This window comes from Bidens hawaiensis, unplaced genomic scaffold, assembly GCF_021521415.1.
Source record: "Bidens hawaiensis isolate Kalapana, Puna unplaced genomic scaffold, B.hawaiensis_p1.1 tig00015852_1, whole genome shotgun sequence".
NCBI classification, from domain to species: domain Eukaryota; kingdom Viridiplantae; phylum Streptophyta; class Magnoliopsida; order Asterales; family Asteraceae; genus Bidens; species Bidens hawaiensis.
In genome coordinates, this window is record NW_027492416.1 from 232,302 (window position 1) to 247,957 (window position 15,656).

Here is a 15,656-nt window from a genome sequence, read left to right on the forward strand (position 1 = left end):
TTTGACTTTTGTTGACTGTTGACGTGTTCATCCTGCTATGCTACTACTGGTGTGTTGTTACTAGGCTTGTAATATTATGTGTTTGTTCTATATAACAGTATGTTTTCATGAAATTTCCCACATCTTTGTATTCACTCTTATGTAATTAAATGACTTTGAATGTTAATGTAATCCTGTCACATTTTTCCTTCATTCGTCCAACCGCGATCATATTATTCAAACAAATAGCAAACATAATTTACAAGTAGTTTGTTACTGAGATCAGCTATGCCCAGCCCATAGAGTTCACAAATTCCTCGCAAAAGCCCATACAAAGCAAGTCAATAATGTACACGTCTAATGTAAATCACATTTTTCTTAAATTATCTAACCTAGCTTGTAGATCACTGTCTATCCCGCCATCATCAGGTGCAGATGCTTCAGCCTGCGCCACCTTATTCTTTGCAGCAGGCGCGGAAACAGCCCCCGATGGAGCGTTTAACAGCTGCAAGTTCAAATTATTACTTAAATATGCGTTTCGTTAACAATATGAATAAATTAGATAGGGTAATGTGAAAGTAAATGGTTACCTCTTGATTGATGTCAATTCCAATCTCGTCAAGAACCTGATTCACCAACTCTTCGGTTTCATCTTCTTCTTCATCTCCTTCCAAAGCATCATCAATGGCATCGCCCATCACCTCACTTACCATCTCCATTTTCTCATTCTGCCTCTCGAATTCTTGCATTATTTTCTGCAACGACGGCAAGTTCATCTGTCTGTTCATCTGCCCCATAGCCTTTGTCACACCTTTCATCGCCTCACCCATCGCTTGTGTTGATTTCAACGTCTAAAATTCATGTTTGATTCCAGAATAATCACAACTCAAAGCCAAGATAAAAGTCAAAGGAACGGTAATATATACCTGGATTCGAAGTGAAACACCCTGCAGTTGAGATTTAAGCTTGTAAAACTTCTCGATCTGGTGTCGTGTTCTAATAAGATCTTTCGCCATCACCTTCACAGCTCCCTGGAACATCAAAATTAAATCTTTAAGTTTACTAAAAAACATAAACAAACAAACATAAACATTCGGGTCGTTTACAGCCCGAGCCATTATTTATAACAATTACCATTTGGCCTTGTTTGGCACTTTTCTTAATCTCCGCAATCAACTTCTTCTCCTGAGTCTGCAAACCTTGCCTCTCTCTTTCTATATCTCTAATAGACTTATCAAGCATTCTCTTATTCTCCCGCAGCAGCTCTGCGATCGCGATAACAACCATAAACTTATTATTCCCAATCCACAGATCAAACCAAACCAGGTTAATTTATTATTTAAATATCTAATTTTCAACTCATTGACTTTGTACTCAATAAAACACAAACAGATTCACTAAACTTATATAATCCTTATATGATCATCAACACCCAGAAACCAAATCACTATAATAAATACCCAGATCAAGCTACGAGTGATCGATCTTGCAATTGAAACAAAACAGTTGAAATCGAGGATTAAGAATTCGTACCTGCGGGTGTCTTTTTCTTCCCGAACAAGAAACTCATTGTGATCACAAATCGAAAGGTTCAGTAAACCTTAAATCTTGTGTGTTTGTAACTAGGATTTTGGATCGATGGCTTTGTAATTTGTTCAAGTGGAATGAATCGGCGTTTGATGATAATCCAAATCTGGTGACGTCAGCAAACTTTATGTTAATTGGGCTTTCTTGGGTTTTGAGTTTAGACCATTGGGCTTGTATTTATCGGATCCAATTTATCTTTAACCTTTTTAGTAGGCATGGGTAGGTGCACAAAATCCCGTGTACAGACCGGGTTTCGGTTTCTCACAAAAAATCATTTCTGAAACCGGAACCTACCTGGTCAGAACCCAACCCGACTTGGCCCAAAGCCCGATAAAATCCCGAAAAACTCGGTCGAAATACCGACCATACCTGGCACCAGTTGCTACCCGGCCCGGTTCTTAACTTTTATTGACCATACCCAAAATCGGTTTCTACCTAGTTCCGGTTCCTAAAAATACCCGGTTTGTGCATGTCTAGGCATGCCAAACTGGATGGGTTGGGCACATTTGGGTCATGGGTCGGAGATGCGTTCAGTTTAATTAGATTTATGATTGAAATGAGTTCCAATAAAAATGAATTATACATATATATAAACTAGCATTGTTACCCGCGCGTTGCGGCGGGATTTATCATGTGGCTGGAAATATCTAATCGATCATGTTTATTTATTTAGCTATTACATTTAAATATTGTTTACAGGACAATGTAATAATAAACATCTGATAAAAAAAGTTACATTTGAAATTTGGACAACAATTGTTCCATTATTTATATACACGTTATAGTAATTGTTAAAGTAGTCTGTTGCTTGGATATGAGGCCTGGTGCCTTGCTTCATGAGATTATGGATTTTAGCTTCTTTTGTCTGGTTTTGTCCCTACCTTGCAAAAAAAAAAATTGACCTTGTCAGTTTTTATCAATAGCATTATTATAAATATGTATGTATTTTTTTGGGTTTAGAGCAACTGTTGTATTTACCTGATGGTTGTATTGAATCTCTTTTGTTTGTGGGCTTTTGTGCATGTGCTAGTGATTGGGTTTTTGATGATGATTCTTTGGCTGAAGCTGTCAACATAAAATAATTTGCTTTAGTCATTGTAATGTTGTTGTAAGTTAATAGTTTAGTTACCTTCAGGTGGAGCATCGACTTCCGATGAAGTGATGGTAAAAATGTGATTTGACACAAACTGTGATTTGTTTGGATTAGGTTGACCATTGAACTTGAGCTTGAAGATTTTTGTATGGCCTTTTGTTGCTTCTAGTTCTTCTGGAATTGTCAGCGGGTCATTGTATCCTTTTGTTGTTACAAAGTTAGTGCATTGGGTTTGTACCAACGCAGAAACTGCTTCATCAAATAATGTAACGGTTACAGTAGTTGTGGCGTCAGCTATGGTTGCGTTAACGCAGAACCTGTCATGTTCTATATACATGAACTCATGGTTTTTGAATATACATTCACATTTTGTGTGTGTGTGTGTGTGTGTGTGTGCGGCGTGTACAGTATGAATGTTGTTAGGACTTACAGGAATTTTGTTTGTGTTTCATTTGGGTGGTTTATGCATGTCCACTCGTTGCCTTTTTCTGAAAGTCTACTATTACATGCAAGAAAACCTTTATAAAACCATATTTTTTGTTTGGTGAAGCTTTTGATTGAGGCAATGCATGTGAAGTATGGGTCCTGCAGGTTAAATAGTTATTATAGACCCCTAATTTTAGTATTAAAACCCTTGTATAATATTTCATCTTGCAACAAAAAGAAAATAATATAAGTGATGACTTACACTATTTTCAATTGGGTCATATGATAGCAATTCTGCTAAGGTTATTGCGTTACGCAGATGTATGGTGTTTCTGTTGTAGTTTGCAGTGAACCTGAAATGATAGTTATTGTTAGTTGGAGGTTAAAATTTATTAATTGTTTCAAATATTTGTAGGATATAGATTTTACATTGAAGTTAAATTTGCAGTTTCTTGGACTGGAGGGTTGATGTACACGTGCGTTGCAGCTGTTGATTGCAATTGGTATGTAGATTTGTATTTGTCAGCTCTCATTGACGTGATAGCGATGATTGTCGGGAAAGGTGCATCTTGAAGTGATTTTTTGTCAATAGTGTTAGCAATCTCTTCCCACAATGCAATCTCAACACTTCTTTCACTGTAGGAACAAAGTTAACATTAGTCAGCAATATTTTTTTTCTTAAATGTGTGTGTCTATGTATATATATATATATATTGTTATTTACAAACCTCATGTCTTTGAGTAGAAATTTCAGCAATCTCTTGTCTGACTTTGTTTTTTTATCTTGTGTAATGATGTCTAGTCGGCCAATGAAATCTGAAGTTGTTAAATTATAGAAAGTGTCAATATAGAATATATATATACACACACATAAATTAGTGTGATGATTTATTTGTTAGATTTGTTAGTAGTACCTAATAGATGGGTAGTATCAAATCTGCGTTCATCTAGTTTATCATACGGTATAAAGTTAAAGTAGTTTATCGGGAAATCTGCTTCGTCGATTTGTTCAAACTTTGTGTCGTGTCCAAGCTGGATGATGGCTGGGTGTGGTACAATGTTTGATGTGTTGCTTGGTTTGGTTGTCACATATTGGGTGATACGGTAGCATGAGTGGAGTTTCAGTTTGGCTTCATAGAGATCTTTATCGTGTGCATCGCCAACTGCAGTGATTGCATCACCCTAAATAAAGAATTTTGCAAAACATTAAAATTGGAAAATAATAAATGCAACAATTTGGCAATAATACACGATCAAAAAATAAAGAAATGTAATTAAACAATTTATTACTACTTTTTATTTGTAATTTACTAAATAGAAATAAAAATTTTAAAAGAAATCTATTATTACATTAATTTAATATATGTAAATTTATCTTTTACTTACTTTCTTTTCAACAAACAAAAAGTTGCATTGTTTCGGAAGCCAATGAAATTCCATTTTCTTATCACCCTAACATCTAGTGCTTCTGCATTATCATTCGGTTTGATAGTAGAGATGCTTCTAGACGCCATAATTCATTAACCTGAAGTCATCACAAAAAAATAGTTAACATTTTTTTATATATTTAAATAGACTTTCTCAATTTAAGATAAATAAATAGTAATTATTTTTATTATACCTTGTTTGACTAAATATTATTAAGGAATGCTGAAAATGCAATATTATGAGTTATCGTAGGAGGGTTATCTTCATGCGGAAGTATGAGTACTTTTAGGGAGTCAATAAAAGTTGCTCTAGAAAGGGCGACATAGAGTTGTCCGTGACTAAAGACTGGTTCAGGTAAGTATACACCTATTTTGTTTAGCGATTGACATTGACTTTTGTTTATAGTCATTGCGTAACACACCTTTATCGGGAATTGTCTTCTTTTAAATGCGAAAGGCAGTTCTTTTTGTTTGTGGATAAACGTTATGCGTGGTATGTATACACGATGACCTGTAACAACGCTAGTTATTATTCTAGCCTCTATAACCTTCGTGAAAAGTTTGGTTATTATAAGTCTAGTTCCATTACAAAGACCATCTGCTTGTTTTATATTCCTTAGCAAGATTATTGGCGTGTTGACTTTCAAAGTCAACGCATGAGGTGGTAACCCATTGAAGTTTAAACCATTTAAGTATTCAATTGGGTAAAGAAGTTCAGTATCGGCTGGAGAATTTTCGTCACGAAGAACTGAGTTAAAGCTTGGATAGGTTGTTGCAGGGTGCTCTGACATGTTTAGAATAATGTTGTTGATCTCATCGGCAGTTTTATTTTTTGGGCAAACAATTACTTTATCAGAGAATTTATCTGTAGAAGGATTTTTTAGAGTATTGTCGTCATAAATGTAGGTAATTAGGGTAGATAAATTTTGGGTTTCAGGTGGTAGTAGAAATTGTGAAGGAATTGTAATTTGTTTTGTGTCAGATTCAATATTTGGTATGGGATTGCCTAGTTTTCCATCACCTAAATCTAGTAACCATTTTGAAAACCATGCAATGTCTTGTAATTGTTTTTGGGTTAAATTTGGGCGTTTCAATCGCATATTTTCGGTTAATTTAATTAATTTAAAATGACTCCAAAGATATGAGCGAGGAAGAGAGGAGTTAATGATTTCGTTTTTTGAAGCTTTTGGTTTTACCGGGAGTGTTTGTCTAAAATCACCACCTAGTATGATAGACTTGCCACCGAATGGAATAAAGGGATTTGCAAGTAGATCTCTTAAGAGTTTTGTCAAGCGCTTCGAAGCAACGACGGTCACTCATAGGAGCCTCGTCCCAAATTATAATGGCAGCTTCTATAAGTAGTTGACCTAGTTGTGTATTCTTTTTGACATCACATATTGATTCATTAGTTATATCCAAAGGAATTTTAAACCTGGAGTGTGCAGTTCTTCCGGCTGGTAAAAGTAAAAAAGCAATTCCAGGTAAGTAACAAAGTGTAACAATTGAATCGATCGTGTAATTGATAGCTATAAAACATGTTCATGGTAAGTTGACGACAAACGACCACCCATAAGTAACAAAGTGTAACAATTGAATCAATCGTGTAATTGATAGCTATAAAACATGTTCATGGTAAGTTGACGACAACATGTGCCATCATTAATCAAACGAAGTTTAGGATGCCAGCCTTCTTCACCGTACACAGATAACAACAAATATTGCAACGCCATATACAAAGAGTGTAGCTTGCTTATACGTTTAGGCATGTCACCTTTCATATGAATTACTATGTCAAATTTGGAAGAATTTGGCTGATCTTCGAAAACTATACCACTAATAACACCAGGAGCAGGATTGTCATAATTCCTTTCACCAAATGAACTATGTAGGTTGATCACAAAATCTGGAACATTTGAGGAAAGACAAATATCTCTAGCAGTACGGAAGACCTTAACCAACTCGTTGTTTTCGTCAAGAATATTTATGAGTGATTTCACAACGTCAACATTCAAGCATGATGAAGCATTTTCACCAAACAAAGAAAGTCTGTTTGCAATTTCATGGTCTGTGTCGTACACATACATTTGAAGAAATCGAGGCGGGTTGTCTAATGGTGGACATAAAGAACCAATTCGGTGAAAAATTTGACCAGTGACCTTAAAGACATATGGTCCAGAACCAATGTTTACCGAGTTATCTGTAGTTGCTCCAAAAGATGTCATGGCAAACATTGAATTATAAACACAAATGTTATCACGAAAGGTAGAGGTTTCAAATAATTGTTTCAAAGTGGTTGGGAGATCCTTAAATTTATGTAGTCTCACCCGGCCACTTTTACAACATTGGTTGTATTTGGATTGATGTGAAGGGCAAGATGACTTTAGACGCTCAGCAAACCAAAATCGTGCATCATGGTATTCACACACCTCCACACAATCACCGTCGTCAACGTATGTAATAGAAAGGTTGTTGGGATGTCGCGACTGACTCGATGAAGAATGTACAACAGAAAAAGACGCGTCATCCCTATCCCTAACTGTTTTTTTTTTACGTGCAGGATGGCGATTAGTAGTTGGCCTCATTCGAGACCGAAAGGGCTGTTTACCTTTCATACTTAACTACAATATATTTATCCAAAAATCATTAAACCTAAAACATATAATTAACAATAATTCTACACAATATTAAACATATATAATAATAATAATAACAATAAAAATAATAATAATACAAAATATAAAAATATATTAAAATATATGTGAGTTAATAGCTTGTACACATTTATATATAGATGGCATTGGAATGTTCAAATTTTGTGTTTTAAGAGATAAAAACACATCAGTCAAAGTTTATATATATGGTATTAAAAGACAGTTTGCATTGTTATGGTTATATTTGGAGTTGAGTTGAAAAAATTTGTAAAATTAACCATATAAATTGCTATTGCCATATTGGTTTTCAACAAATTTTCGAATGATTTGAACATTGTTGAAAACTAATTCAAATTTCAAAATAATACTACTAAAGATCAATTGCAGAATCAAAGAAATGTTTCTAAACGAGAGTTTAAGGAAATAAACCTTACTTTGTGTTGGATTATTGGTTGCCCGTCCTCGTCGTCACAGTGAAATAACTGAACGCACACCAAAAGAGTGGATACGTGTTCTCTGTATCACCTGTGAACCACAATAACTAATTATTTTTCAAACCCCACTTTCATCCAATAAAATGCATTATACGTTAAGCAAATTTGAACATACAGTCTCGACCCTTTTATTTTGTATCATTTTTGTGTATAGCAATAGATAATCAACATTTACTATCATCCTCCATCACAAATTCAATATGGATTTCTACATCCAAACATAATCGCATGCTCATAATCAACTATATATGTAACAGAGGAAACATGTGTAAGAATCCAATTTAGATTTTATAAATTGGGTATCAAAATACTAAAATAATGCCCATCAATTTTAATTGTTTGTTTCGCATAAAGTCAAAACTCTATGTTTCAAATACTAAAAAGAAAATTACTAAAAATAATTCCCTAAATTTTGTTCTTTATGTAATAATGCCCATCAATTTTAATTGATCTTTTCGCATAAACTCAAAACTGTATCTTTCAAATCCTAAAATATAATCTAAAGGTTACTGATTCAATTACATATTAAGCATTATATAACTCTAATAAATTTCTAATAACTTAGGTAGATAAAATTAATTTAAAGGTTACTGATTCAATTACAGTTAAGCATTAGATTAAATAATAGTTAATGTGACATTTGATATGGATGTGCCATGATGATGTTCAACAAATTTTAGGATGATTTGAAATCTTTTATGCTTGAATGGAAATCTCTTATAAAAAAAATCGTTTGTAAATCTTATGCTTGAATGGCAGTCTCTAGTATTAATATATTACTTGATGGCAATGGAAATTTAGTATAAAAAATGATAATTTTGAACATTGTTGAAAACTAATTTCAAATTACATAACTAGTAGTAACGTTACCCACGCGTTGCGGCGGTGATAGTGTGTTACAAATATCATTTTTATATTATAATATTATCTCTATTACATTTATAATTCACGTAGACCCTTTTTTCTAACTTTCTTAAATATATTTATTTACATAAATATTGTTTTTCAGGGGGAAGTATTCCGGGCACGTTCATTTTTTTCGGCAATGCGTATTAGCATATAAACAACTCATCGAAATCAGCAAACGAATAAAATATGGACGCAACTCTCTACCATTTCAAGTCAAATCTATACGCCACCGGAATACTTCCGTCTGAAAAATATGTATGTGTCCAAAAAGACTCCCGCCAGAAAAATGACGGTTAGGAGTGAATTTTTCCGGGGCGTAGAAGGTTACATACAGGGTATGAAACGGTTGGGGGTAATGGTGTGACGGTTAGATTTACAATGCGACGGTTTGTTGTTAATGGAATATATCATGACGGTTGGTTTTAGTAGCATTATATATGTTAATAGACTGTAAATAATAAATTGTAAGAAAACTTATATTATTATTTTAATAGACTCAAAATATAATAAGTTTAATTAGTGTGGTGAGGAATGCATCAATTCTAAATGTAAGAATAGATAATATGAAACCCTACCAAACATCAATTGCAAATTTCATAGAATATTTCCACTAATTTCAAATTTAATAACTATATAAAACCCTATCAAAGATCAATTGCAAAATTCATAGAATATTTTCAGAAAACGAAAAGTGATACTAAATAATTTTCGAGAACATATAGATAGAAGATTTCTATTTTCCAGAACATATATATAGATAGAACATTGGTAATTGAAAACTAATTTTATATTTATGTAAAACTCTACCAGAGATCAATTGCAAAATCATAGGATATCTCATAAAGCATCATTGATACTAAATCATTCATCACTGTATTTGATTATCTATTTTACAGAACATTATAGACTATGGTAATTTAAAAATAAAAATTGAGATTTGCATGTGCGAGGGAAAAATATGAAGAAGTAACCGCCAGGAATATAAAAAAACAAATTAAATTGAGCGATAGGGCTTTTATAGATATGAAGTAATAGAGGGGAAAGATTGGCGCCGGTTGAAAGTGACGGTGGGATATCCATAAACCCAATTGGTATTATCATCAACTAATTTAATTACATTCTATAGATTATTAATAAATTATGTAATACATTAAATAATAAATAATTTGGTATTAATGTATATGACGGCGGAAGTGATGAGAATAGTTTCAATATATTATTATAAATATTATGGAAACATTATATTATGAAAGGTTGGACAATATTAGGATAATGTATTTTAATTCATAATATAGGCTTTTTTTTAATACCAAAGGTTGGAAAAAAATTAGGATAATGTAATTCATAACGTAGATTTTAATTCACAATATAGGCTTTTTTTAATACAAAGTGTGGAAAAAAGATTTGCAACCAATTTTAAATGTAGTAGAGATAATGATAACTTTGGTGCCGCTATGACCCTATTGGGCCAAGTGGCGGCACCAAAGTGGTCCATATTATTTTGCTTTTTTTAGTTTTTTTTTCAAATTTGATAATTAAACGGTTATACGTCTTAATTCACTGATGAAACAGTCAGGATGGACAACTTTAGATTTTTACTGACGCTCCGTTTTACTGACCTTTTGTTTACTTCTGGTATTGTAACGAACGTAATCGAAATCGACCGAATTCGCGTCGACTCACTGTCACAACGCCCGGGAACACTTAGGTTATATCAACGCCCAAGTTTTTCCGACTCATTGTTGCAGCGCCCGATAACAAATGCCATTTTTTATATATGATATTTTATATGTTCATCAACCGGACCCACAGTAATGCACAACTGCAATGTGACATAAATATATTCGACCTATCCGGCCGGTTATCCGACCTGCCCCGCGCACTAGTTGTTTCTAAAAGAAAATTAGTTTGGTTCGTTCGAAGTGAAGTCAAGTTGAATATTGATAAAATAAAAGTACACTAAGGTACCCGAATGGATTCACCTAATATATTATCTTATGGTGATTAGTGACGATAATGGAAATTGTTGCGATGATCAAACTGGACCACTGATCTCAACTTTCAATTTGGTTTTATTGGATCCAGCGGGTCACTGTATCACAAACTAGTAAGTGATTAAACTTGACCAAAATGAGAATATTCAAACAATTTTACTTATATAACCGTGGCTTGCACGATCATAAGTCCGCATATGAACTTTTGCTTTCTTATACAATATGGGAAGACGAAAAACCATTTTTAGGGCATGCGAATCTAGTAGTCAGAATTGCAAATTTGATTGAGGTATCCTTTAAAACTCACTAACTTTTCTCTTCTTTCATTCATGAATTTCCAATTCTTGTGATAACTGAATACATAAAAATGATAGACATTTATACGTAGTTTAGCATCATGTAGCATATGTGCATGTGTTGTAACTTTATCTTTTAACTTAATAAATATCTAACCGTATGTAAATCTACGTGCACATGTGTTGATAGCACATGCTTTGAAAATGGCTAAATTCCAAACTATATATAAAGTAAATTTATCTTACCACATTTTGGCTATCAGGTTTACATTAATTAAGATGCTGGCATGGTTTGGTTTGGGACTGTTTAATCCGGTTCCAAACCCAACATAACCGAAACAAATTAAATGAAAAAAAAAATAAACTAAACAACAACCGACTTTAAGGTTTTCGGGCCGGTTCAACTGGCCCAATTTGATATTTTCTGAAAACAATTAGCACAAGGTGCACAAACCAGATTTTGAGTAAGAACAGAACAACTACAAAAAAAGGTTTATAAAAAATAGAATAATATAAAATCTGGGTGGCCTTATTAACTTGATCATTTTATATTATTTTATTGCTTAAAAATAGTGTAAGTATCTTTATTCTCACATTCCTAATTTTAGTTAGCGATTGAACTATTAATTGTGGATTAGATTTCAATTCGAATTTGAGTTTAAAGATTTGCTCGTTATATTTTATATGGTAAGATCTATATTATTTTAAATATTCCATCTAAATTTAAACTGTTATAAACCAGATATACAATACATCACATAACTGTATTTGACGGTTACTTTATATTTTTACATGTATATATATGTATTTATATATAGGGTATGTTTGGCAAGGAGCTTTTAAGGGTTTCAAGCTTCAAGCTTTTAAGAAAAAGCTCATACTCAATTAAAAGCTTTGTTTGGTTGGAAGGAGCTTGAAGCTTTTAGGTTATGAGGAAAAGCTTAAAGTTTAAAGCTCCAACTAGTAGCGTTTAGAAAGAGCTACAAGCTTTTAGTATTTTAATTACTTAAATAACCTTTCAAAATAAGTATATTTAATATTATTGTTTTTTAATTATGTCCATTTTGGTCATTTTATACATTTATTAAAAGCTCCAGCTACTCTGCCAAACACCTAAATATATCTAAAAACTACAGCTTCCAGCCACCAGTCACCAGCTTCCAGCTACCAGCTAGTTTTGCCAAACATACCCATAGTGTGAATACTTGATCACCAGTAATATTCTACACAAATTCTTTTTAGATTCTTAGGTTTATTTTATAAACTAGTTTTTATAAAAAATAAAAAAATTAATTAAATCTTTATATTTAAGGGCGTTTGTATTTAGAACTTCTATATTACTTAACCAACGTAAAGAACTATATTATACTAGATTTTATCCCCTGTATTACGGGGGTTGTTGTACATTATTCGTTTTTAATATTTATATATTTATATTTGGATTTTAATTTTATTTATTGTAAGAAAGTTAATAATTAATATACTTCAGGTTTGAGATGAAATGGTTTCACAAATAAATGATATGTTAAAATCAGGTTTAAAAGCTATCTGGGTTTGGTGATACCCATTACCCGTTTATTTTCTTTATTATAAAATTGTTTCTTAATTATAAATAATATCTTTTTTTTAAATAAAATAGGATATTAATTTTTAGTATATTCCTATTTTATGGGAGTTTTATATCAAATATTTGATGAGGTTATTTTTTAATATAATTAGATGTTATAACCTGTTTAAGAACTATCTGGGTTTGGTGAGACTTTTACCCGTGAATTTGGGTCAAATGCGTGAGAAGCCTTCATTTACAAATAAAGTAATCTGATGGCTTGAGAGAATGATTGTTTTACATTTTTCGTTTTTTAATATTTATTTTTTGGATTTTAATTTTCTTTATTGTAAGAAAGTTAATAATATATTTAGGGTTTGATGATGAAAGGGTTTCATAAATAAATGATATGTTATAACCCGTTTAAAAGCTATCTGGATTTGGTGACCCATGACTCGCTATGTTTTTTACTATAAAATTGTTTATTAATTTTAAATAATATCTTTTTCTTTTTAAATTGGATATTAAATTTTAGTACATCCCTATTTTATAGGATTTTCATATCAAATAACTGGTAAGATTAATTTTTAATTTAATGAGATGTTATAACTCGTTTAAGAGCTATCTGGTTTTGGTAAGACCCATACCCATGAATTTGAGTTAAATCAATGAGAGGTCTCCATTTAAAAATCAAGAAATCTGGTGGCTTCCATATAAAGAGGGAGCGACCACATCGCGACACGTAAGATTTTTGGGTTTTCTTTTATATATATTATAGATAATTTATACATTACGTTTTGAAAATTAAAATGTTCGACTAGACAAAAAATAATCTTTTTCTAATCAAACATAGAAATAGGATCAAATACATTTTATTCTTAACATGAAAATAGTGAGAACCAATTTGCTGTTATTATTAGGTTTATTTTTATAAGTGTTTTCTATTTTTTTTGTTCGTATTTGCTAATTTTCGATTATGAGACGTTATAAGTATTTGCTTATTTATATTTTGTTGTTATTATTAGATTTTTTCTTTTGCTGATATAAGTATATGTTGGTATTTGCTTTTATTATTTTGTTCTTAATTTTGATTCTTTTGTTGTAATTTTTAGGTTTCTTTCTTTGTTATTACAAATAACTGTTTATGTAGATTGGTATTGTAGTTGATATTGTGTGTTAAGTTCTCATTTTTTTTATAAATTTCTATTACACATGAACCTTCCCCAATATAACATATTCCATTCCAATAACGAATTTATAGGTCATCGAAAAGAAATCTAAAATTTCTGTTTTTTTAGAACGACGACTTTCTTATATTTAGGCTACTGCGCTCTCCAAATTTGGAGAGCCACGATGCCCCACTCTGGCCAGACTATGTTGTCATAACCGGACCCACGCTGACTTCAGAGTTTGGCTTGGGTGTTCCCCCGGGAAACCATACCGCCGACTGCCACTTGACAGCCGTTGTGCCACCACAATAGCATAACTCTCTGACGTAACACACGGTGGGACGAAAACCCGGGTGGGCTCAGGATTCAAACTAACAACCTTTGAACAAGGCCTAGCTCAAATCCTTCATTGTCAATATCCACCCAAATATGACACAATTGGGATTCGAACTTGATTCTCCACTGGAGAACCCAAGTCCTTACCACTAGGCCACAAGTGAAATCTAAAATTTCTATTATAATTCCTGCTTTGCATTGAAAGTACAAAATCAAGATAAAATCAAATAGTAATACATTTAAAAAAAACGCAAGTTTTAAAAAGGTAACGAATTTTATTTATTTTATAAAAATCAAAAAATATTACTTTCACTAATTAATCCTATTACGAATTGGCCCCCAAGGCTCAAATCCCTATATATAAGATCACCCTAAATATATAATTCTACATTAATTAATATACATACGTCTCTCGTCTTAAAACAACTCAATTTTCTTCATTTGTTTACCTTGTTTTTCTCGTATGGAGCACTGCAAGCTTCCTAATGAGATGCTCATGGAGATTATGTCTCGGGCAACGTTAAAAACCCTCGACACCATGCGTTGTACAAGTAAAGATTTGAATACGCTTGCGAACGAATCGCTTGTTGATTCAAACACGGAAAGAAACAACATGGTGTCGCTAAATCCGCAAAGAGGTGGTTTGTATGTCAAAGAATTCGCACCATGTCCTAAATCAAAGAATTCGCACCCATTTGATAACTGGCGTATCGTAGCATATAATTGTATTTAAAAATTTAATCGCGTATAATTATACGTTCTGGATACTCGCGTACGTAATGTACGATAGTGTATTGACGTACGTTAACCGCCCCCTATATAATAATAACTCAAGGTAAACAACTATAATATATAATTTATATTATTCTTTTATTTTTTCTTTGTTCGACTAACAAAATAATCTTTTTTTAATAACACATATTGCATTCCAATAACGTATTTCTATCCAGGTCATCCAAAAGAAATTTGAATTTCTGTTATAATTCTAGGTTTGCTTTGAAAGTACAAAATCAAGATAGAATCTAATCTTAATTTTAATAAAACACAAGTTTTAAAAAGGAAACAGAATTTTATTATTTTATAAAAATCAAAAAATATACTTATACTAGTCGTATTACACCTTGGCCCCCAAGCTTCAATTCCCATATATATAGATGACCGTAAAGAATTTGCACCTGCATCTCCTGAATCGAAGTCTGGATCTTGGTTTTCTACAAGATGATACTCGAATTCTTGCGACATCGGAGCAAGGAATAATGGTGTTCATGAAACCCGATCCAATGAATCGTAGGAGATATGCATACTATGTTTGTAAACCTGCTACAAATCAGATTTTGGCGTTGCCGCGTCCCAAAGGAAATCATACAGTGAAGAAGGTGGCAATTGTGGTGATGGGTTCACAGCCATTACATTACAAGATTATCAGATTTTCTCACCGCAAGTAAGTCGATCGATCTTTCTCCTAATTAATTCCATCTTTATAAATGTAGGGTTTAATGCATGCATGGCTTATAGAACTTTATGCATTAAGTTTTAAAGCTTTTTTTCAATTTTGTTGCAGTTGTTTGAGACGGTGGGGGAAGTTCTACAGCGGGTATGCTTGTGATATATTCGACTCGTTGACGTGGAAATGGCGATCACTAAAGCGTGTTCAGCTGGATTACCGTGTGTTCTTGACTAACTCGCAACCCATCACAAAGAGTGGTTCAATATACATGTTATTAACGAATAATGACGTGCTAAAGTTCG

At 32.6% G+C, this 15,656-nt stretch overlaps 1 protein-coding gene across 1 annotated transcript; it reads right to left on the bottom strand.

Moving 5' to 3' along the window:
- Positions 1-220: 220 nt before the first annotated feature.
- LOC143549848 (vacuolar protein sorting-associated protein 2 homolog 1-like) lies at positions 221-1,689 on the bottom strand. Its single transcript, XM_077040638.1, has 5 exons — positions 1,513-1,689; positions 1,114-1,244; positions 906-1,010; positions 570-830; positions 221-484 (listed from the first exon to the last, which is right to left on the bottom strand). Exons 1-5 carry the CDS (start codon positions 1,547-1,549, stop codon positions 347-349), a joined length of 672 nt encoding a protein of 223 aa, XP_076896753.1. The 5' UTR covers positions 1,550-1,689; the 3' UTR covers positions 221-346.
- Positions 1,690-15,656: the final 13,967 nt, after the last annotated feature.

Bases quoted from the DNA above. Each gene is read 5' to 3' on its own strand.
- LOC143549848 (XM_077040638.1), bottom strand. From the start codon at position 1,549: ATGAGTTTCTTGTTCGGGAAGAAAAAGACACCCGCAG. The intron at 1,245-1,512 runs GTACGAATTCTT...TCGCGATCGCAG, and splicing joins GAAGAAAAAGACACCCGCAG to AGCTGCTGCGGGAGAATAAG. The intron at 831-905 runs GTATATATTACC...CATGAATTTTAG, and splicing joins GTGTTTCACTTCGAATCCAG to ACGTTGAAATCAACACAAGC.